Here is a 22732-nt window from a genome sequence, read left to right on the forward strand (position 1 = left end):
AATTGAGGAAAAACTTCTTCACCCAGTGAATGGTTTGGGGTCTGAAATGTTTATCTTATTTATCAGTGTCACAAGGCGGCTTACATTAACACTGCAATGAAGTTACTGTGAAAATCCCCCAGTCGCCACACTCCGGCGCCTGTTCGGGTCACACTGAGGGAGAATTTAGCACGGCCAATGCACCCTAACCAGCACGTCTTTCAGACTGTGGGAGGAAACCAGAGCACCCGGAGGAGACCCACACAGACACGGGGAGAACGTACAGACTCCACACAGATAGTGACCCAAGCCGGGAATCAAACCCGGGTCCCTGGCGCTGTGAGGCAGCAGTGCTAACCCACTGTGCTACAATGCCTAGGAGTGTGGTGGGGGTGGATTCTATAAGGTATTCAAGAGGGCATCTGGTGATTATTTGAGTAGAAACAGTGTTCTGGGGAAAAGGCAGGGAAAAAGAACTAAGTCATTTAATAAAGAGCTGGTGTGGGTGTGATGGGCTGAATGGCCTCCTTCTGTACTGTAAGGATTCTGTGATATTCTATGATATAACTCTTCTATATTCTGCACTCTCTCAGTTCCTTCTCTATGAACGGTATGCTTTGTCTGTATAGCGCGCAAGAAACAATACTTTTCACTGTATCCGAATACATGTGACAATAATAAATCAAATCAAACCAAATGTCCTGTTACATGTAGCTCTTGCGGCTAAGGGGATCATGGTAGCACAGTGGTTAGCACTGCTGCCTCACAGCACCAGGGACCTGGGTTTGATTCCTGGCTTGGGTCACTGCCTGTGTGGAATTTGCACATTCTCTCCGTGTCTGTGAGAGTTTCCTCCCACAGTCCAAAGATTTGCATTTGATTTATTATTGTTTCTTGCGCGCTATACAGACAAAGCATACCGTTCATAGAGAAGGAAAGGGTGCAGAATGTAGCGTTACAGTCACAGCTAGGGGTGTAGAGAAAGGTCAACTTAATGCGAGGTCGGTCCATTCAAAAGTCTGACAGCAGCAGGGAAGAAGCTGTTCTTGAGTCGGTCGGTACGTGACCTCAGACTTTTGTATCTTTTTCCCGACGGAAGAAGGTGGAAGAGAGAATGTCCGGGGGTGCGTGGGGTCCTTGATTATGCTGGCTGCTTTTCCCCCGAGGCAGCGGGAAGTGTAGACAGAGTCAATGGATGGGAGGCTGGTTTGCGCAATGTGCAGCTTGGGTGGATTGGCCATGGTAAATTGTCCCTTAGTGTCAGGGGGACTAGCTAGGGTAAATGCATGGGGTTCCAAAGATGTACTGGTGCATTGGCCATGCTAAATTCTCCCTCAGCGTATCCGAACAGGCGCCGGAGTGTGAGGGGATTTTCACAGTAACTTCATTGCGGTGTTAATGTAAGCCTTACTTGTGACACTAATAAATAAACGGCCCTGAACAAAATGAATGGGGGAGCAGGCTTGAAGGGCCGAATGGCCTCCTCCTGCTTCTAGTTGAAGAGAAACAATGTGTGTGTGTGTGGGCGGGGTGGGGGGGGGGGTTACGGTGAAGGGAGTGGGGGGGTTACGGTGGAGGGAGTGGGGTTACGGTGGAGGGAGTGGGGGGTTATGGTGGAGGGAGTGGGGGGGTTACAGTGGAGGGAGTGGGGGGTTACGGTGGAGGGAGTGGGGGGTTATGGTGGAGGGAGTGGGGGGGTTACAGTGGAGGGAGTGGGGGGTTATGGTGGAGGGAGTGGGGGGGTTACAGTGGAGGGAGTGGGGGGTTATGGTGGAGGGAGTGGGGGGGTTACAGTGGAGGGAGTGGGGGGTTATGGTGGAGGGAGTGGGGGGTTATGGTGGAGGGAGTGGGGGGGGTTACAGTGGAGGGAGTGGGGGGTTATGGTGGAGGGAGTGGGGGGTTATGGTGGAGGGAGTGGGGGGGTTACAGTGGAGGGAGTGGGGGGTTATGGTGGAGGGTGTGGGGGGGTTACGGTGGAGTGGGGGTTACGGTGGAGGGGGTTGGGGGGTTATGGTGGAGGGAGTGGGGGGTTGCGGAGGGAGTGGGGGGGTTACGGTGGAGGAGTGGGGGGGTACGGTGGAGGGAGTGGGGGGTTACGGTGGAGGGAGTGGGGGGGTTACGGTGGAGGGAGTGGCGGGGAGGGGGTTACGGTGGAGGGAGTGGGGGGGTTATGGTGGAGGGAGTGGGGGGGGGTTACGGTGGAGGGAGTGGGGGGGGTTACGGTGGAGGGAGTGGGGGGGGGTTACGGTGGAGGGAGTGGGGGGGAGAAGGCAGGGAAGCACTGACTGGATGCTGGCTTGGAGAGCTGGTACAGACTGGACGGGCCGAATGGCCTCTTCTACAGCACAACAACGCTCTCAGTGTGGGGGATTTTCACAGCAACTTCATTGCGGTGTTAATGTGAGCCTTACATGTGACACTAATAAACTTTAATTCTGTGAAGGGGAAGAGGCGGGGGGGGGGGGGGGGGGGTGGAAGCTGGTGGGGGCTGAATAGCCGCCCCAAACCCCCTCCCTCCCTCCCTCCTCACCCCCACCTCCCCCCCTCCCTCCTCACCCCCAGCTCCCCAACCCCATTTTCTTTAGCTGTAAACTCCAAAGCACATCAACAAATCTCAGGAGAGAGAGGAGGGTGGGAGATAACTCTGTAAAAAAAAGAATGGAGGGGAACAACAAGGAAAGGAGCGGGGAGGGGAGGGAATGCCCTGGAATCAATCCCTGAATAAATCTGGGAAGGGGCAGTGATTAAATCTCCAGCCCCTCTCTCTGTGTGAGTGAATGGGGGGGAAAGGACATGTTTTAGCCCGGCCTGAGTGCAGATGGAACGCGGAGACATCGGATGGAACGTCGACACAATTGAATCGAACGTTGATACATTGAATCGAACGCTGACACAATTGAATGGAACGTCGGGACAAAGGACGGGGAACGCGGCAACAATTGTATCCAGGCCGACGGCCATGGCAACAATGTAACCAGGCGCCGCGCCTCATGTCGAGCCGAGGCCGCGTCTACCCGCGGCGGACGAGGTGGCCGAGTGGTTAAGGAAGGCGATGGACTGCTAATCCATTGTGCTCTGCACGCGTGGGTTCGAATCCCATCCTCGTCGGTGCCACTTTTTTTTTTAAAGTCTCCCCCCCCCCCCCCCCATCCCTCTCTCCCTTCTTTACCCATTTATTTTTTTATGTGTGCTTATTTCCTCCAAAATAAAAGAGATGCAAAATAAAATGAAACTTAATTTTCTACATTTTAGACTGGAGGTAATATTGAGTAAGTTATTGATTTGTGTGTGGGTGTGTGGGGGGAGTGAGGGAGGGACAGGCAAGGGAGAGTGGTGGGGGGGGGGTGTGTGTTGGGGAAGAGGGTAGACACTCGCTGAGGGCTGGCACAGAGAGGAGGGGCCGAATGGCCTTCTTCAGAGGGTTGTGATTATTGCAATGGTGATTATATCTGACAGAGGAGAGATTATTTTTTGGGGGAGGGGGAGGGGTGAATTGTGTCATTTCACCCCCCACTACCCCCCCCCCCCAAGCCAACCAACAACAGGCCATTCGGCCCTTCTGGTCTGTACTGGTATTTCAAAGGAGTTGTGATCACCATTGGAAAAGTTGCACTGGAAGTTTCTTGGATTCAATGAAGTTCACAATTCTTTTTAAGATTTCCTCCAAATCAGTTTATGATTCAGGCAAGTGGAGGGGGGGGGTTGGAGGGGGGGGGGTTGGATAGGGGGGGGGGTGGGAGGGGGGGGGATGGGAGGGGGGTGGGGGTGGGAGGGGGTGGGAGGGGGGAGGAGGGGGGGTGGGGAGGGGGGGGTGGGAGGGGGGGTGGAGGGAGGGGGGGTGGAGGGGGGGGGTGGGTGGAGGGGGGGGGTGGGTGGGGGGGTGGGTGGGAGGGGGGGGTGGGGGGCGGGGGGGATGGTGGTTGGGGGCGGGGGGGGGGGAATGAATATTTCTGCACCAGTTGTAGATTAATTTCTTTTTTAAGATAATCCAGATATGTTGGATTTACAGACTAAAGGACAAAAGGCTATTTAAAAGTTTATTTATTAATGTCACAAGTAAGGCTTTCATTAACACTGCAATGAAGTTACTGTGAAATTCTCCAAGTCGCCCACACTCCGGCGCCTGTTCAGGTCAATGCACCCTAATCCGCACGTCTTTCAGAGTGTGGGAGGAAACTGGAGCACCCGGAGGAAACCCATGCAGACACGGGGGGGAGAACGTGCCGACTCCACACAGACAGTGACCCGAGCCAGGAACCAAACCCGGGTCCCTGGAGCTGTGATGTGGCAGTGCTAACCCCTGTACCACCGTGCCGCCCCCCCCCTATTCTACTGTAATGGGAGGACACTGGGTGATGGGGACACTGTGGGAGTGTCAGTGAGTCACTGAATAATTCCTCCTCCCCCCACACCACAACCCCCAATATATTTGGTTTACATCAGATTTAAAATGAACAGCTGCCCTCGCTGGAGGTGGGGTTCCAAACCTCTACCGCCCCTTCCTCTGCCTGAACTTTGACTGATTTGATTTGATTTACTATTGTCACATGTATTAACACAGCAAGAAGTTTAACAACACCAGGTTAAAGTCCAACAGATTTATTTGGTAGCAAAAGCCACACAAGCTTTCGGAGCCTCAAGCCCCTTCCTCAGGTGAGTGGGAATCCACAACATAGAATCATAGAATCCCTACAGTGCAGAAAGAGGCCATTCGGCCCATCGAGTCTGCACCGACCACAATCCCACCCACGCCCTACCCCCATATCCCTACACATTTTATCCACTAATCCCTCTGACCTACGCATCTCAGGAAACTAAGGGGCAAATTTATCATGGCCAATCAACCTAACCCTAACATGTATTAACATACAGTGAAAAGTATTGTTTCTTGCGCGCTATACAGACAAAGCATACCGTTCACAGAGAAGGAAAGGAGAGGGTGCAGAATGTAGTGTTACAGTCATAGCTAGGGCGTAGAGAAAGATCAACTTAATGCGAGGTAGGTCCGTTCAAAAGTCTGACGGCAGCAGGGAAGAAGCTGTTCTTGAGTCGGTCGGTACGTGACCTCAGACTTTTGTATCCTTTTTCCCGACGGAAGAAGGTGGAAGAGAGAATGTCCGGGGTGCGTGGGGGGATCCTTGATTATGCTGGCTGCTTTTCCGATTCTGCGGGAAGTGTAGACAGAGTCAATGGATGGGAGGCTGGCTTAACTTCACACCTGGATATATTTCAGGTGAAGCCTGCTAGTCCTAGCCTCACCGCCCCCCCTCCCCCCCTCCCAAACATAGAATCATAGAAACCCTACAGTGCAGAAAGAGGCCATTCGGCCCATCGAGTGTGCACCGACCACAATCCCACCCAGGCCCTACCCCCATATCCCTACCCCCATATCCCTACATATTTACCCACTAATCCCTCTAACCTACGCATCTTAGGACACTAAGGGGCAATTTTTAGCATGGCCAATCAACCTAACCCGCACATCTTTGGCTGTGGGAGGAAACCGGAGCACCCGGAGGAAACCCACCTGCAGGAAACAAAAGAGCAGAGTTTCTCTCAACAATCTGAACTGTTTCCTTATTCAACATTTATTACATTCCATCACTCCCAGGGTCAGGCTCACTCTGTTGCCCTTTCAGCCATGATGTGGAGATGCCGGCGTTGGACTGGGGTGGGGGCACAGTAAGAAGTCTCACCACACCAGGTTAAAGTCCAACGGGTTTATTTGGAATCATGAGCTTTCGGAGTCTCAGGCTCCTTCAGCTTATTCGGCCTCTGATCTTCGGGTAAACGTTCTCCAAGGCGGCCTTCGCGACACACGACAGCGCAGAGTCGCTGAGCAGAGACTGATAGCCAAGTTCCGCACACACGAGGACGGCCTCAACCGGGATCTTGGGTTCATGTCACACTATCTGTAACCCCTACGACTTGCCTGGGCTTGCAAAATCTCACTAACTGTCCTGTCTGGAGACAATATACACGGGGCATAGAGTATAAAAGTTGGGGTCTGATGTTGCAGTTGTATAGAACGTTGGTTCGGCCGCATTTGGAATACTGCGTCCAGTTCTGGTCGCCACACTACCAGAAGGACGTGGAGGCTTTGGAGAGAGTGCAGAGGAGGTTTACCAGGATGTTGCCTGGTATGGAGGGGCTTAGTTATGAGGAGAGATTGGGTAAACTGGGGTTGTTCTCCCTGGAAAGACGGAGGATGAGGGGAGACTAAATAGAGGTGTATAAAATTATGAAAGGCATAGATAGGGTGAACGGTGGGAAGCTTTTCCCCAGGTCGGTGGTGACGTTCACGAGGGGTCATAGGTTCAAGGTGAAGGGGGGGGGAAGTTTAACACAGATATCAGAAGGACATATTTTACACAGAGGGTGGTGGGGGCCTGGAATGCGCTGCCGGGCAAGGTGGTGGAGGCGGACACACTGGGAACGTTTAAGACTTATCTAGACAGCCACATGAACGGAGTGGGAATGGAGGGATACAAAAGAATGGTCTAGTTTGGACCAGGGAGCGGCACGGGCTTGGAGGGCCGAAGGGCCTGTTCCTGTGCTGTATTGTTCTTTGTTCTCTTTAACCTGTGCTTAACGCTCTCTCCACTCACATTGTCTGTACCTTTAAGACTTGATTACCTGTAAAGACTCGCATTCCAGCCATTATTTTGTAAATTGAGTTTGCGTCTGTATATACCCTGTTTGAGAACAGAACTCCCACTCACCTGACGAAGGGGCAGCGCTCCAAAAGCTTGTGCTGCCAAATAAACCTGTTGGACTTTAACCTGGTGTTGTGAGACTTCTTACTGTGTTCACCCTTTCAGCCACATGGCAAAGCATAGAAAGATCCCACACCTGGACTACACAGCCTCACATCACCACCTAGTGGGTGGTGTGGCTAACTGCACCATGTAATAACCATGTTGGATAACCTTGCTGTATCGCTCTGGGATTTCATAAAATCCCTACAGTGCAGAAAGAGGCCATTCAGCCCATCGAGCCTGCACCGACCACCATCCCACCCAGGCCCTATTCCCGTAACCCCACCTATTTACCCTGCAAATCCCCCTGACACTAAGGGACAATTTAGCATGGCCAATCCACCTAACCCACACATGTTTTGGACTGCGGGAGGAAACCGGAGCACCCGGAGGAAACCCACGCAGACACGGGGAGAATGTGCAAACTCCACACAGACAGTGACCCGAGGCTGGAATCGAACCCGGGTCCCTGGCATTGTGAGGCAGCAGTGCCAACATACTGTGCCACCGTGCTGCCCATATTTGCATTATGTTTGAATCTTAGAATCCCTATGGTGCAGAAGGAGGCCATTCGGCCCATCGAGCCTGCACTGACCACAATCCCACCCAGGCCCTACTCCCGTAATCCCACATATTTACCCTAGCTAGTCCCCCTGACTTGCCCTAGGGGCAGTTTAGCGTGGCCAATCCATCTAACCCGCACATCTTTGGATTGTGGGAGGAAATCGGAGCACCCGGAGCAAACCTTCACCTCTGTGACCCCCAAACTGGACTCTCCTAATTCCCTCCTGGCAGGTGACACAGTCTATACCTCGCAAAGCACAACTCACTCAAACCTCTGCCACCTGCCCCAACTTGTACTGGATCCTGTTCCCCATCACCCAGGGTCCCCCGTCACCCAGTGTACCCCATCATCCAGTGTCCCCCCATCACCCGGTGTCCCCCCCATCACCCAGTGTTGTCCCCCCATCACCCAGAGTCCCCTCATCACCCAGAGTCCCCCCATCACCCAGTGTTGTCCCCCCATCACCCAGAGTCCCCTCATCACCCAGAGTCCCCTCATCACCCAGAGTCCCCCCATCACCCAGAGTCCCCTCATCACCCAGAGTCCCCTCATCACCCAGTGTCCCCTCATCACCCAGTGTCCCCTCATCACCCAGAGTCCCCCCATCACCCAGTGTCCCCCCATCACCCAGAGTCCCCTCATCACCCAGTGTCCCCTCATCACCCAGAGTCCCCTCATCACCCAGTGTTGTCCCCCCATCACCCAGTGTTGTCCCCCCATCACCCAGAGTCCCCTCATCACCCAGAGTCCCCCCATCACCCAGTGTCCCCCCATCACCCAGAGTCCCCTCATCACCCAGTGTCCCCCCATCACCCAGAGTCCCCTCATCACCCAGTGTCCCCTCATCACCCAGTGTCCCCCCATCACCCAGAGTCCCCTCATCACCCAGTGTCCCCCACTACCGTGTGCAGGAATCTCCAATGACTGACATTTCAAACTTCTCAACTATCACTACCGACCCTCCATGGTCTCTCCCACTTCTGTCTGGATCTTCCAGCAGCTCAACAGCTCTCAATTTCGACACTTATCTAACTTAGGCCATCCACAACTCACTTCGCTGAGTTATTCATGGTAACCCAGTCTGCAGCTCACTCCCGGGTATCTGTTATTCTATATATAAACCACTCTGAACCCCTCGATTAGATTCCAGTCTGTAACTCACTCCCGGGTATCTGTTATTCTATATATAAACCACCCCGAACCCCTCGATTAGATTCCAGTCTGTAACTCACTCCCGGGTATCTGTTATTCTATATATAAACCACCCCGAACCCCTCGATTAGATTCCAGTCTGTAACTCACTCCCGGGTATCTGTTATTCTATATATAAACCATCCAGAACTCCTCGATTAGATTCCAGTCTGTAACTCACTCCTGGGTATGTTATTCTATATATAAACCACCCCAAACCCCTTGATTAGATTCCAGTCTGTAACTCACTCCCGGGTATCTGTTATTCTATATATACACCACCCTGAACCCCTCGATTAGATTCCAGTCTGTAACTCACTCCCTGGTATCTGTTATTCTATATATAAACCACCCCGAACCTCTCGATTAGATTTCTGTCTGTAACTCACTCCCGGGTATCTGTTATTCTATATATAAACCACCCCGAACCCCTCGATTAGATTCCAGTCTGTAACTCACACCCGGGTATCTGTTATTCTATATATAAACCACCCCGAACCTCTCGAGTAGATTCCAGTCTGTAACTCACTCCCGGGTATCTGTTATTCTATATATAAACCACCCCAAACCTCTCGCGTAGATTCCAATCTGTAACTCACTCCCGGCTATCTGTTATTCTTTATATAAACCACCCCGAACCACTCGATTAGATTCCAGTCTGTAACTCACTCCCGGGTATCTGTTATTCTATATATAAACCACCCCGAACCCCTCGATTAGATTCCAGTCTGTAACTCACTCCCGGGTATGTTATTCTATAAATAAACCACTCTGAACCCCTCGATTAGATTCCAGTCTGTAACACACCCCGGATAACTGTTATTCTATATATAAACCACCCCGAACCTCTCGATTCGATTCCAGTCTGTAACTCACTCCCGGGTATCTGTTATTCTATATATAAACCACCCTGAACCCCTCGATTAGATTCCAGTCTGTAACTCACTCCCGGGTATCTGTTATTCTATATATACACCACCCCAAACCCCTCGATTAGATTCCAGTCTGTAACTCACTCCCGGGGAGCTGTTATTCTATATATAAAACCACCCTGAACCCCTCGATTAGATTCCAGTCTGTAACTCACTCCCGGGTATCTGTTATTCTATATATAAACCACCCCGAACCCCTCGATTAGATTCCAGTCTGTAACTCACTCCCGGGTATCTGTTATTCTATATATAAACCACCCCGAACCCCTCGATTAGATTCCAGCTGGTCCAATATCCATTTCCTGTGATGTATTCCACATCAGTCTGTAACAATCCGATGTTGACAGAACGAAGCCACACAGCGAACTTGTTCTTTATTAGACAAAAATTTATTTTAAAAATAGGTTTACACATTTTACACTGGGAATACCCAGAGTGACTTCGTTGTAGGCATGGCGATGAATGCAGAGAAGGGCAGTTACTGAGACAGGGGCTATCCCAGCCCTGGAAGGTGGTTCTGACAGATAATTGACCTGAAACCCCTGTCTCTGTACCTCTCCACGGACGCTGACTGACCTGCTGAGTATTTCCAGTATTTGGCCCGAGGACTAGGCGTCGGAACGGAGGGGTACGCCTCAGCTGGAATAATTAAGAACCTGTGGACATGTTGTCTTTGTGGCTCCGACCCGCTGGTCAAATCCGCGTCGCCGTGAGGAAGAGCCATTTTACCGCCTTGTTGTGTTGTCAAATAATATAAATATCAATTAGTAACAAAAATCAGCCGCAGAGGTCGGGCCTTGCCAGCTGGAGCCAGAGTCTCTTGCCCCAACGCCTGTCTGCCCCGTCTGGAGTGAGCAGTCAGTTCCCCCCGCACCCCCTCCCACCCCCACCCCGTCAACAACGACAAGGTACAAACATCCAGTGCATCAGAAAAACAGCAAATAAACTTTAAAATATATATTAAAACGGAGGTGGGAAAGATTTAGAAGTTGCTTTGAAAGTCCCCGGACCGTTGCGGTCTGAGAGAGGTCGTAGCGTCTGCACCGTCCAGATTCAGGACTGGGAAACGGCTAGCCCCGGGAGGGAGGGGTGGATATAGGGGTCAGACCCGAGGGGGGAGTGGATACAGTCTGTCCCGGGGGTGGGGGGTGGATACAGGGGGCAGCCCCGGAGTGGGAAGATACAGGGGTCAGTCCTGGGGGGGGGGGGGGGGGCGGGAGGGTGTGGATACAGGGGTCAGTCTCGGAGGGAGGATACAGGGGTTAATCTTGGGGAGGGGGCGGGGGGAGTACATGGGTCAGCCCCAGGTGTAGGGGGCGGGGAGAGGAGGAGGAGGTCAGTCTCAGGGGGGGAGGATACAGGAGTCAGTCTCGGAAGGGAGATACAGGATCAGTCTTGGAGGGGGAGGATACAGGGGTCAGTCTCGGAAGGGAGATACAGGATCAGTCTTGGAGGGGGAGGATACAGGGGTCAGTCTCGGGGAGGGGCGGGGGGGAGAAACAGGGCTCTGCCCCGAGGGGGTGGATACAGGGGTCAACCCTGGTTGGGGGGGGGGGGGTTCCGATACAATTAAAAGGCCACACCTGCGATATAATATATCTATAATCCTGAGGAAGAGGGAGACAGAGAGAGAGAGAGAGACAGAGAGAGAGAGACAGAGAGCGAGAGACAGAGAGCGAGAGACAGAGAGAGCGAGAGACAGAGAGAGCGAGAGACAGAGAGAGCGAGAGACAGAGAGAGCGAGAGACAGAGAGAGCGAGAGACAGAGAGAGCGAGAGAGAGCGAGAGACAGAGAGAGCGAGAGACAGAGAGAGCGAGAGACAGAGAGAGCGAGAGACAGAGAGAGCGAGAGACAGAGAGAGCGAGAGACAGAGAGAGCGAGAGACAGAGAGAGCGAGAGACAGAGAGAGCGAGAGACAGAGAGAGCGAGAGACAGAGAGAGCGAGAGACAGAGAGAGCGAGAGACAGAGAGCGAGAGACAGCGAGAGAGAGACAGATAGGGTTGGGCGGCACGGTAGCACAGTGGTTAGCACTGCTGCTTCACAGCTCCAGGGTCCCCGGTTCGATTCCCGGCTCGGGTCACTGTCTGTGCGGAGTTTGCACATTCTCCTCGTGTCTGCGTGGGTTTCCTCCGGGTGCTCCGGTTTCCTCCCACAGTCCAAAGATGTGCGGGTTAGGTTGATTGGCTAGGTTAAAAATTGCCCCTTATAGAGTCCTGAGATGCGTAGGTTAGAGGGATTAGCGGGTAAATATGTGGGGGTAGGGCCTGGGTGGGATTGTGGTCGGTGCAGACTCGATGGGCCGAATGGCCTCCTTCTGCACTGTAGGGTTTCTATGATTTCTATGAGAGCGAGAGAGACAGCGAGAGACAGAGAGAGCGAGAGACAGAGAGAGCGAGAGACAGAGAGAGCGAGAGACAGAGAGAGCGAGAGACAGAGAGAGCGAGAGACAGAGAGAGCGAGAGAGAGAGAGAGAGAGCGAGAGACAGAGAGAGCGAGAGACAGAGAGAGCGAGAGACAGAGAGAGCGAGAGACAGAGAGAGCGAGAGAGACAGCGAGAGAGAGAGAGACAGAGAGAGACAGAGTGAGAGAGTTGAAGGTACAGGAGAAATGGCAGTGTGAACAATCTCATATTCCAGTCCGACATTCCAGATATAATCCCACGGGGGTGTCTCTGATCCGCCAGGGTAGCAGCAAGCGAGAGGCGGATTCGAGGGGAATAGGGATGCCCCCTCCCGGAACGCCGGCTGCCTCTCCGCCAGGCAGGCACCCTCTCACAACATCAGTCGGATGGGGAAGGAAACGGCAGCTCCCAGAGCGAGGCCCAGAGCGAGGAAGAACGCCATCACAGCCCCAGCTGTCTCTGCGTCTCTCGGGGACACTTTCCTGAGGGAAAATAACAAGTAACGCAGGGGTTTAGCTGAGCCGGGAATAACTTAACTGAGACAGGGGAAAACAAACCCGAACTCTAACCTCGGCTCAGATCCTACAGGGGCCAGGGAATTACTGAAACCGCGGGCACTGGGACAGGGGCAGCTGCGGACGCAAGCGGGTACGGGGTGGGGGCGCACACAGCCCACAGGGGGGGGGGTGGCGCACACAGCCCACAGGGGGGGGGGGGGGGCGCACACAGCACACAGGGGGGGGGGGGGGGCGCACACAGCCCACAGGGGGGGGGGGGCGCACACAGCCCACAGGGGGGGGGGGGCGCACACAGCCCACAGGGGGGAGGGCGCACACAGCCCACAGGGGGGGGGGGGGCGCACACAGCCCACAGGGGGGGGGCGCACACAGCCCACAGGGGGGGGGCGCACACAGCCCACAGGGGGGGGGGGGCGCACACAGCCCACAGGGGGGGGGGGGCACACACAGCCCACAGGGGGGGGGGGGGGGGGCGCACACAGCCCACAGGGGGGGGGGGGGCGCACACAGCCCACAGGGGGGGGGGGGGGGGCGCACACAGCCCACAGGGGGGGGGGGGGGGGGGCGCACACAGCCCACAGGGGGGGGGGGGGGGGCGCACACAGCCCACAGGGCGGGACGGGGACGCAGACAGTGAGCGACGCCGGCGCCCAGACAGCGACCCCGGCGCCCAGACAGTGCACGATTCGCCCAGACAGCGACGCCGGCGCCCAGACAGTGCACGATTCGCCCAGACAGCGACGCCGGCGCCCAGACAGTGCACGATTCGCCCAGACAGTGCACGATTCGCCCAGACAGCGACGCCGGCGCCCAGACAGTGCACGATTCGCCCAGACAGTGCACGATTCGCCCAGACAGCGACGCCGGCGCCCAGACAGCGACGCCGGCGCCCAGACAGTGCACGATTCGCCCAGACAGTGCACGATTCGCCCAGACAGTGACGCGGGCGCCCAGACAGTGCACGATTCGCCCAGACAGCGACGCCGGCGCCCAGACAGTGCACGATTCGCCCAGACAGCGACGCCGGCGCCCAGACAGTGCATGATTCGCCCAGACAGCGACGCGGGCGCCCAGACAGTGCACGATTCGCCCAGACAGTGACGCGGGCGCCCAGACAGTGCACGATTCGCCCAGACAGCTACGCGGGCGCCCAGACAGCGACACGGGCGCCCAGACAGTGCACGATTCGCCCAGACAGTGACGCGGGCGCCCAGACAGCGACGCGGGCGCCCAGACAGTGCACGATTCGCCCAGACAGTGACGCGGGCGCCCAGACAGCGACGCGGGCGTCCAGACAGTGCACGATTCGCCCAGACAGAGACGTGGACGCCCAGACCGTGCACGATTCGCCCAGACAGTGACGCGGGCGCCCAGACAGCGACACGGGCGCCCAGACAGTGCACGATTTGCCCAGACAGCGACGCGGGCGCCCAGACAGCGACACGGGCGCCCAGACAGTGCACGATTCGCCCAGACAGTGACGCGGGCGCCCAGACAGTGACGCGGGCGCCCAGACCGTGCACGATTCGCCCAGACAGTGACGCGGGCGCCCAGACAGCGACGCGGGCGCCCAGACAGTGCACGATTTGCCCAGACAGCGACACGGGCGCCCAGACAGCGAAACGGGCGCCCAGACAGCGACACGGGCGCCCAGACAGTGACGCGGGCGCCCAGACAGTGACGCGGGCGCCCAGACCGTGCACGATTCGCCCAGACAGTGACGCGGGCGCCCAGACCGTGCACGATTCGCCCAGACAGTGACGCGGGCGCCCAGACAGCGACGCGGGCGCCCAGACAGTGCACGATTTGCCCAGACAGCGACGCGGGCGCCCAGACAGCGACACGGGCGCCCAGACAGTGCACGATTCGCCCAGACAGTGACGCGGGCGCCCAGACAGCGACGCGGGCGCCCAGACAGTGCACGATTCGCCCAGACAGTGACGCGGGCGCCCAGACAGTGACGCGGACACCCAGACAGTGATGCGGGCGCCCAGACAGAGACGCGGACGCCCAGACAGTGACGCGGGTGCCCAGACCGTGCACGATTCGCCCAGACAGAGACGTGGACGCCCAGACAGCGACGCGGGCGCCCAGACAGTGACGCGGGCGCCGAGACAGTGCACGATTCGCCCAGAGACGCGGGCGCCCAGACAGTGACGCGGGCACCCAGACAGTGCACGATTCGCCCAGACAGAGACGCGGACGCCCAGACAGTGACACGGGCGCCCAGACAGTGACGCGGACGCCCAGACAGTGACGCGGGCGCCCAGACCGTGCACGATTCGCCCAGACAGAGACGTGGACGCCCAGACAGCGACACGGGCGCCCAGACAGCGACGCGGGCGCCCAGACAGCGACGCGGGCGCCCAGACAGTGACGCGGGCGCCCAGACAGCGACGCGGGCACCCAGACAGCGACGCGGGCGCCCAGACAGTGCACGATTCGCCCAGACAGAGACGCGGGCGCCCAGACAGTGCACGGGGCGTTTAACCACAAACTCTGCTCCATTCCCACCCTATTGGCTGAGGCAGAGGTGCGAATACTCAGTCTGACGGGACTCACCTGGGTGCATAACACATGCAGAGCGTCACCAGGTAACCATTGGAAAAGGCAAAGAGAAACATGAAGAAGATGAACCAGCCGTCGTGGGAAAAGACAATCGGGAGGAAATAGCGAGTCTTCACATTGCACAGCATGAAGATCGGGATGAAGACCAGGCGTGTGAGGACAGCGATCAGCAGAACATTATCCTTCCGAGGCTGCAGAGAGAGACACCGACATGACAACAGCTCCGTAACAGAGGCACAGACACAGCACCCAACCTCCAATAGAGAAATAAACTTCACTCCAGATTCATCAGATCAAATTAGACACCGAGACACCTTCAGAGACTGGGAATCAACACCTCAGTCAAAGAAGACAGCGAGAGAGACAGAGAGAGAGGGAGAGACAGAGGGAGAGGGAGAGACAGAGAGAGAGACAGAGAGAGAGGGAGAGACAGAGAGAGAGGGAGAGACAGAGAGAGAGGGAGAGACAGAGAGAGAGGGAGAGACAGAGAGAGAGGGAGAGACAGAGAGAGAGGGAGAGACAGAGAGAGAGGGAGAGACAGAGAGAGAGGGAGAGACAGAGAGAGAGGGAGAGACAGAGAGAGAGGGAGAGACAGAGAGAGGGAGAGACAGAGAGAGGGAGAGACAGAGAGAGGGAGAGACAGAGAGAGGGAGAGACAGAGAGAGAGAGAGACAGAGAGAGAGAGAGACAGAGAGAGAGAGAGACAGAGAGAGAGAGAGACAGAGTGAGAGAGAGAGAGACAGAGTGAGGGAGAGAGACACAGAGAGACAGAGAGAGGGAGGGAGGGAGAGACAGAGAGAGGGAGGGAGGGAGAGACAGAGAGAGGGAGGGAGGGAGAGACAGAGAGAGGGAGGGAGGGAGAGACAGAGAGAGGGAGGGAGGGAGAGACAGAGAGAGGGAGGGAGGGAGAGACAGAGAGAGGGAGGGAGGGAGAGACAGAGAGAGGGAGGGAGGGAGAGACAGAGAGAGGGAGGGAGGGAGAGACAGAGAGAGGGAGGGAGGGAGAGACAGAGAGAGGGAGAGACAGAGAGAGGGAGGGAGGGAGAGACAGAGAGAGGGAGGGAGGGAGAGACAGAGAGAGGGAGGGAGGGAGAGACAGAGAGAGGGAGGGAGGGAGAGACAGAGAGAGGGAGGGAGGGAGAGACAGAGAGAGGGAGGGAGGGAGAGACAGAGAGAGGGAGGGAGGGAGAGACAGAGAGAGGGAGGGAGGGAGAGACAGAGAGAGGGAGGGAGGGAGAGACAGAGAGAGGGAGGGAGGGAGAGACAGAGAGAGGGAGGGAGGGAGAGACAGAGAGAGGGAGGGAGGGAGAGACAGAGAGAGGGAGGGAGGGAGAGACAGAGAGAGGGAGGGAGGGAGAGACAGAGAGAGGGAGGGAGGGAGAGACAGAGAGAGGGAGGGAGGGAGAGACAGAGAGAGGGAGGGAGGGAGAGACAGAGAGAGGGAGGGAGGGAGAGACAGAGAGAGGGAGGGAGAGACAGAGAGAGGGAGGGAGAGACAGAGAGAGGGAGGGAGAGACAGAGAGAGGGAGGGAGAGACAGAGAGAGGGAGGGAGCGAGAGACAGAGAGAGGGAGGGAGGGAGAGACAGAGAGAGGGAGGGAGGGAGAGACAGAGAGAGGGAGGGAGAGACAGAGAGAGGGAGGGAGAGACAGAGAGAGGGAGGGAGAGACAGAGAGAGGGAGGGAGAGACAGAGAGAGGGAGGGAGAGACAGAGAGAGGGAGGGAGAGACAGAGAGAGGGAGGGAGAGACAGAGAGAGGGAGGGAGAGACAGAGAGAGGGAGGGAGAGACAGAGAGAGGGAGGGAGAGACAGAGAGAGGGAGGGAGAGACAGAGAGAGGGAGGGAGAGACAGAGAGAGGGAGGGAGAGACAGAGAGAGGGAGGGAGAGACAGAGAGAGGGAGGGAGAGACAGAGAGAGGGAGGGAGAGACAGAGAGAGGGAGGGAGAGACAGAGAGAGGGAGGGAGAGACAGAGAGAGGGAGGGAGAGACAGAGAGAGGGAGGGGGAGACAGAGAGAGGGAGGGAGAGACAGAGAGAGGGAGGGAGAGACAGAGAGAGGGAGGGAGAGACAGAGAGAGGGAGGGAGAGACAGAGAGAGGGAGGGAGAGACAGACAGGGAATGAGAGAGAGACAGACAGAGAGTGAGGGAGAGACAGAGAGAGAGGTGGAGAGGTTTAGGGGGGGAATTCCAGAGCTTGGGGGCCCCCCAGGCAGCTGAAGGCACGGACGCCAATGGCGGAGCGATGGGAATCGGGGGGATGCTCGAGAGGCCGGAATTGGAGGAGCGCAGAGATCTCGGAGGGTTGTAGGGGCTGGAGGGGGTCACAGAGATAGGGAGGGGGTGTAGGGGGCTGGAGGAGGTTACAGAGATAGGGAGGGGTTGTAGGGGGCTGGAGGAGGTTACAGAGATAGGGAGGGGGTGTAGGGGCTGGAGGAGGTTACAGAGATAGGGAGGGGGTGTAGGGGCTGGAGGAGGTTACAGAGATAGGGAGGGGCGTGTAGGGGCTGGAGGGGGTTACAGAGATAGGGAGTGGGTGTAGGGGCTGGAGGGGGTTACAGAGATAGGGAGGGGGTGTAGGGGTGGGATGGGGGTTACTGAGATAGGGAGGGGGTGTAGGGGCTGGAGAGGGTTACAGAGATAGGGAGGGGGTGTAGGGGCTGGAGGGGGTTACAGAGATAGGGAGTGGGTGTAGGGGCGGGAGGGGGTTACAGAGATAGGGAGGGGGTGTCGGGGCTGGAGGAGGTTACAGAGATAGGGAGGGGGGTGTCGGGGCTGGAGGAGGTTACGGAGATTGGGAGGGGAGTGTAGGGGCTGGAGGGGGTTACAGAGATTGGGAGCGGGGTGTAGGGGACTGGAGGAGGTTACAGAGATTGGGAGGGGGGGTGTAGGGGCTGGAGGGGGTTACAGAGATAGGGAGGGGGGTGAGGAGGGATTGGAACAGGAGGAGGAGAATTTGACAATGGAGGTGTTGCCTTCAGTGCTGTTTGATAATTTTCCCCTCTCTATCGCAGGGAGTCAGCGCGAGTGAACACAGAGTCCAGTGGATGGAGCGACTATCACATTTGAACCATGCTCGCTTCCTGGGCTCAGGCAGGAAGAATGGGACTCGAGGCCTCAGGCTGATGTCTGTCACCCTGCCTCGGTTCGAGCCTCCGAGAGGACAGAGTCTGGGGAGGGATAGACACAGAGAGACAGCCTAAAAACACTCGAAACTCACCCACATGGAGAAAGCGGTCACACTCCGGCCAGCCCAGTCCATCATGTTAAACAACAAGAAGCAGCAGACTGGGGTAAAGTATTCCTCTGTACAAAGAAAATATCATTTCAACAATTTTACTCATATCCCAGTCTGTAACTCACTCCCAGGTGTCTGTTATTCTATATATAAACCACCCCGAACCCCTCGATTAGATTCCAGTCTGTAACTCACTCCCGGGTATCTGTTATTCTATATATAAACCACCCCGAACCCCTCGATTAGATTCCAGTCTGTAACTCACTCCCGGGTATCTGTTATTCTATATATAAACCACCCCGAACCCCTCAATTAGATTCCAGTCTGTAACTCACTCCCGGGTATCTGTTATTCTATATATAAACCACCCCGAACCCCTCAATTAGATTCCAGTCTGTAACTCACTCCCGGGTATCTGTTATTCTATATATAAACCACCCCGAACCCCTCAATTAGATTCCAGTCTGTAACTCACTCCCGGGTATCTGTTATTCTATATATAAACCACCCCGAACCCCTCGATTAGATTCCAGTCTGTAACTCACTCCCGGGTATCTGTTATTCTATATATAAACCACCCCGAACCCCCCGATTAGATTCCAGTCTGTAACTCACTCCCGGGCATCTGTTATTCTATATATAAACCACCCCGAACCCCTCAATTAGATTCCAGTCTGTAACTCACTCCCGGGCATCTGTTATTCTATATATAAACCACCCCGAACCCCTCGATTAGATTCCAGTCCGTAACTCACTCCCGGGTATCTGTTATTCTATATATAAACCGCCCCGAACCCCTCGATTAGATTCCAGTCCGTAACTCACTCCCGGGTATCTGTTATTCTATATATAAACCGCCCCGAACCCCTCGATTAGATTCCAGTCTGTAACTCATTCCCGGGTATCTGTTATTCTATATATAAACCACCCCAAACCTCTCGATTAGATTCCAGTCTGTAACTCACTCCCGGGTATCTGTTATTCTATATATAAACCACCCCGAACCCCTCGAGTAGATTCCAGTCTGTAACTCACTCCCGGGTATCTGTTATTCTATATATAAACCACCCCGAACCCCTCGATTAGATTCCAGTCTGTAACTCACTCCCGGGCATCTGTTATTCTATATATAAACCACTCCGAACCCCTCGATTAGATTCCAGTCTGTAACTCACTCCTGGGTATCTGTTATTCTATATATAAACCACCCCGAACCCCTCGATTAGATTCCAGTCTGTAACTCACTCCCGGGTATCTGTTATTCTGTATATAAACCACCCCGAACCCCTCGATTAGATTCCAGTCTGTAACTCACTCCCGGGTATCTGTTATTCTATATATAAACCACCCGAACCCCTCGATTAGATTCCAGTCTGTAACTCACTCCCGGGTATCTGTTATTCTATCTATAAACCATCCCGAGCCCCTCAATTAGATTCCAGTCTATAACTCACTCCCGGGTATCTGTTACTCTATATATAAACCACCCCGAACCCCTCGATTAGATTCCAGTCTGTAACTCACTCCCGGGTATCTGTTATTCTATATATAAACCACCCCGAACCCCTCGATTAGATTGCAGTCTGTAACTCACTCCCGGGTATCTGTTACTCTGTATATAAACCACCCCGAACCCCTTGATTAGATTCCAGTCTGTAGCTCACTCCCAGGTATCTGTTATTCTGTATATAAACCACCCCGAACCCCTCGATTAGACTCCAGTCTGTAACTCACTCCCGGGTATCTGTTATTCTATATATAAACCACCCTGAACCCCTCCATTAGATTCCAGTCTGTAACTCACTCCCGGGTATCTGTTATTCTATATATAAACCACCCCGAACCCCTCGATTAGATTCCAGTCTGTATCTCACTCCCGGGTGTCTGTTGTTCTATATATAAATTGCTTTGTGTATCCAGGTTGTTGAGTAAATACTCACTCCAGTTGCCCTGGTCTGTCTCTGTGCTGACGTGGGCAGTAACAGCTGGAAAGACCGAGAGTGTTGCTGTGAATATGAGACAGACGGCGATGGCCAATTTCCAAATCTGCCGAGAGGGTTTGAGAGGAGGGTCAGTCACATTGGCACGCACTCCCCCTGCCCTGTCAGCTGTCCACACACTAACCCACCGAGCTCACCACCCCCTCTCCCATATTTCACACACTGAAAAACACACACACACACATCCCGCCAAAGAACATGCGCGATGGAGGAGGCCATTCGGCCCTTCCAGCCTGCTCCCCCATTCTTTATGATCATGGCTGATCCTTGAATTCAATATCCCCTCCTTCCCCTCCATATCCCTCGATCCCTTTAGCCCCAAGAGCGAAATCTAATTTCTTCCTGAAATCACACAACGTTTTAGAAACATAGAAAAACTACAGCACAAAACAGGCCCTTCGGCCCCACAAGTTGTGCCGAACATATCCCTACCTTTTAGGCCTACCTATAACCCTCCATCCTATTAAGTTCCATGCACTCATCCAGGAGTCTCTTAAAAGACCCTATTGAGTTTGCCTCCACCACCACTGACGGCAGCCGATTCCACTCGCCCACCACCCTCTGTGTGAAAAACTTCCCCCTAACATTTCCCCTGTACCTACCCCCCAGCACCTTAAACCTGTGTCCTCTCGTAGCAGCCATTTCCACCCTGGGAAAAAGCCCTCTGAGAGTCCACCCGATCTATGCCTCTCAACATCTTATACACGCCTATTAGGTCTCCTCTCATCCTACGTCTCTCCAAGGAGAAAAGACCGAGCTCCCTCAGCCTATCCTCATAAGGCATGCCACTCAATCCAGGCAACATCCTTGTAAATCTCCGCTGCACCCTTTCAATCTTTTCCACACCCTTCCTGTAATGAGGCGACCAGAACTGAGCACAGTGCTCCAAGTGGGGTCTGACGAGGGTCTTATATAGCTGCATCATTATCTCCCGACTCCTAAACTCAATCCCTCGATTGATAAAGGCCAGCACACCATACGCCTTCTTAACCACGTCCTCCACCTGCGGGGCCGATTTCAGAGTCCTATGGACCCGGACCCCAAGGTCCTTCTGATCCTCTACAGTACTAAGAGTCTTACCCTTTTGGCCTCAACTACTTTCTGTGGGAGTGAATTCCACCACCCTCTGGGTGAAGAAATTTCTCCTCACCTCAGTTCTAAAAGGTTTACCCCTTATCCTCAAACTATGACCCCTAGTTCTGGACTCCCCCCACCATTGGGAACATTCTTTCTGAATCTACCCTGTCTAACCCTGTTAGAATTTTATAAGTTTCTCTGAGATCCCCTCCCACTCTTCTAAACTCCAGTGAATATAATCCCAACCGACTCAGTCTCTCCTCATATGACAGACCTGCCATCCCAGGAATCAGCCGGGTAAACCTTCGCTGCGCTCCCTCTATAGCAAGGACACCCTTCCTCAGATACAGCACCATGGCTGTCCCTGACTCACCCCCTCACTCCAGGGGCAATTGGAGACGAGTGATAAATCTTATCAGCGACATCCCACTGACGAATTTAAATACGGAACACTCGCTCTCCCTCAGATAATCCGCGCGCAGACACACACGCACACACGCGCGCACACACGCACGCGCACACACACGCGCGCACACACACGCACGCTTGCACACACACGCACGCTTGCACGCACACACGTGCGCACACACGCGCGCGCACACGCGTGCACACACACATACGTGCAACCACGCGCACGCACGCACACGTGCGCACACACGCGCACGCGCACACACGCGCGCACACACACACGCACACACACATGCACGCACACACACACGCACGAGGAAATTAGATCCACTGGATTCTCACCTTCTTGAACACCCGGAATACGCTGAAGGCCTTTTCTGATTGGTCGACACTCTCGCTGCCCTCCTCGAGGTGAACCAATGCCTGTTTCCCATTCCCCGTGACGCCATTTTTCTTTTCCACTGTTTGAACGAGGGACAGAATTCAGGAGACAGAACAACAGCCGTCACAGCACAGCGATGAGGAGAGAGGGCGGGGGTACACAGCCTATACAGCTACCCCAGAGCAGTCTGTAGGTTCCCGAGTGAAACTCGACCCGTGTTTATGAAGTGGCTTCAACATGGAGAATGTTCCCACTCAGTCAAGGGGCGGCGCAGCGGGTTGGCGCGGCTGCCTCACAGCGCCAGGGATCCCGGGTTCCATTCCCGGCTCGGGTCACTGTCTGTGTGGAGTCTGCATGTTCTCCCCGTGTCTGCGTGGGTTTCCTCCGGGTGCTCCGGTTTCCTTCCACAGTCCAAAGATGTGCAGGTTAGGTGGATTGGCCGTGCTAAATTGTCCCTTAGTGTCAGGGGGACTAGCTGGGGTAAATATGTGCAGTTACAGGGATAAGGTCTGGGTGGGATTGTGGTCGGTGCCGACTCGATGGGCCGAATGGCCTCCTTCTGCGCTGTAGGGATTCTATGTGACATTCCACACGGGGCAGTAACATTGACCACCTCCCCCTGCCCGACCTGCCGAGCTTTCCCAGCTTAGATTGGAGTATTCAGGCAGCTGTCAGAGTATCCTTTTACATCAGAGAGAGAGAGAGGCAGGGGAGAG

At 55.1% G+C, this 22732-nt stretch overlaps 1 protein-coding gene and 1 non-coding gene across 2 annotated transcripts; one reads left to right on the forward strand and one right to left on the reverse strand.

Moving 5' to 3' along the window:
* The first annotated feature begins 3001 nt into the window (after window positions 1–3001).
* On the forward strand, window positions 3002–3087 carry trnas-gcu (transfer RNA serine (anticodon GCU)). The gene has a single exon. It is a non-coding gene; the product is annotated as a tRNA-Ser (tRNA).
* A 6715-nt stretch (window positions 3088–9802) lies between these two features.
* LOC144488144 (equilibrative nucleoside transporter 1-like) lies at window positions 9803–22095 on the reverse strand (the record flags this gene model as incomplete). Its single annotated transcript, XM_078206171.1, has 5 exons — window positions 9803–12310; window positions 14909–15105; window positions 18132–18217; window positions 20090–20195; window positions 21977–22095. Coding segments are annotated over 5 exons (620 nt in total), but the record flags the coding sequence as incomplete, so codon positions are not given.
* Window positions 22096–22732: the final 637 nt, after the last annotated feature.

Source organism: Mustelus asterias, unplaced genomic scaffold (genome assembly GCF_964213995.1).
Source record: "Mustelus asterias unplaced genomic scaffold, sMusAst1.hap1.1 HAP1_SCAFFOLD_1329, whole genome shotgun sequence".
Classification (NCBI taxonomy): domain Eukaryota; kingdom Metazoa; phylum Chordata; class Chondrichthyes; order Carcharhiniformes; family Triakidae; genus Mustelus; species Mustelus asterias.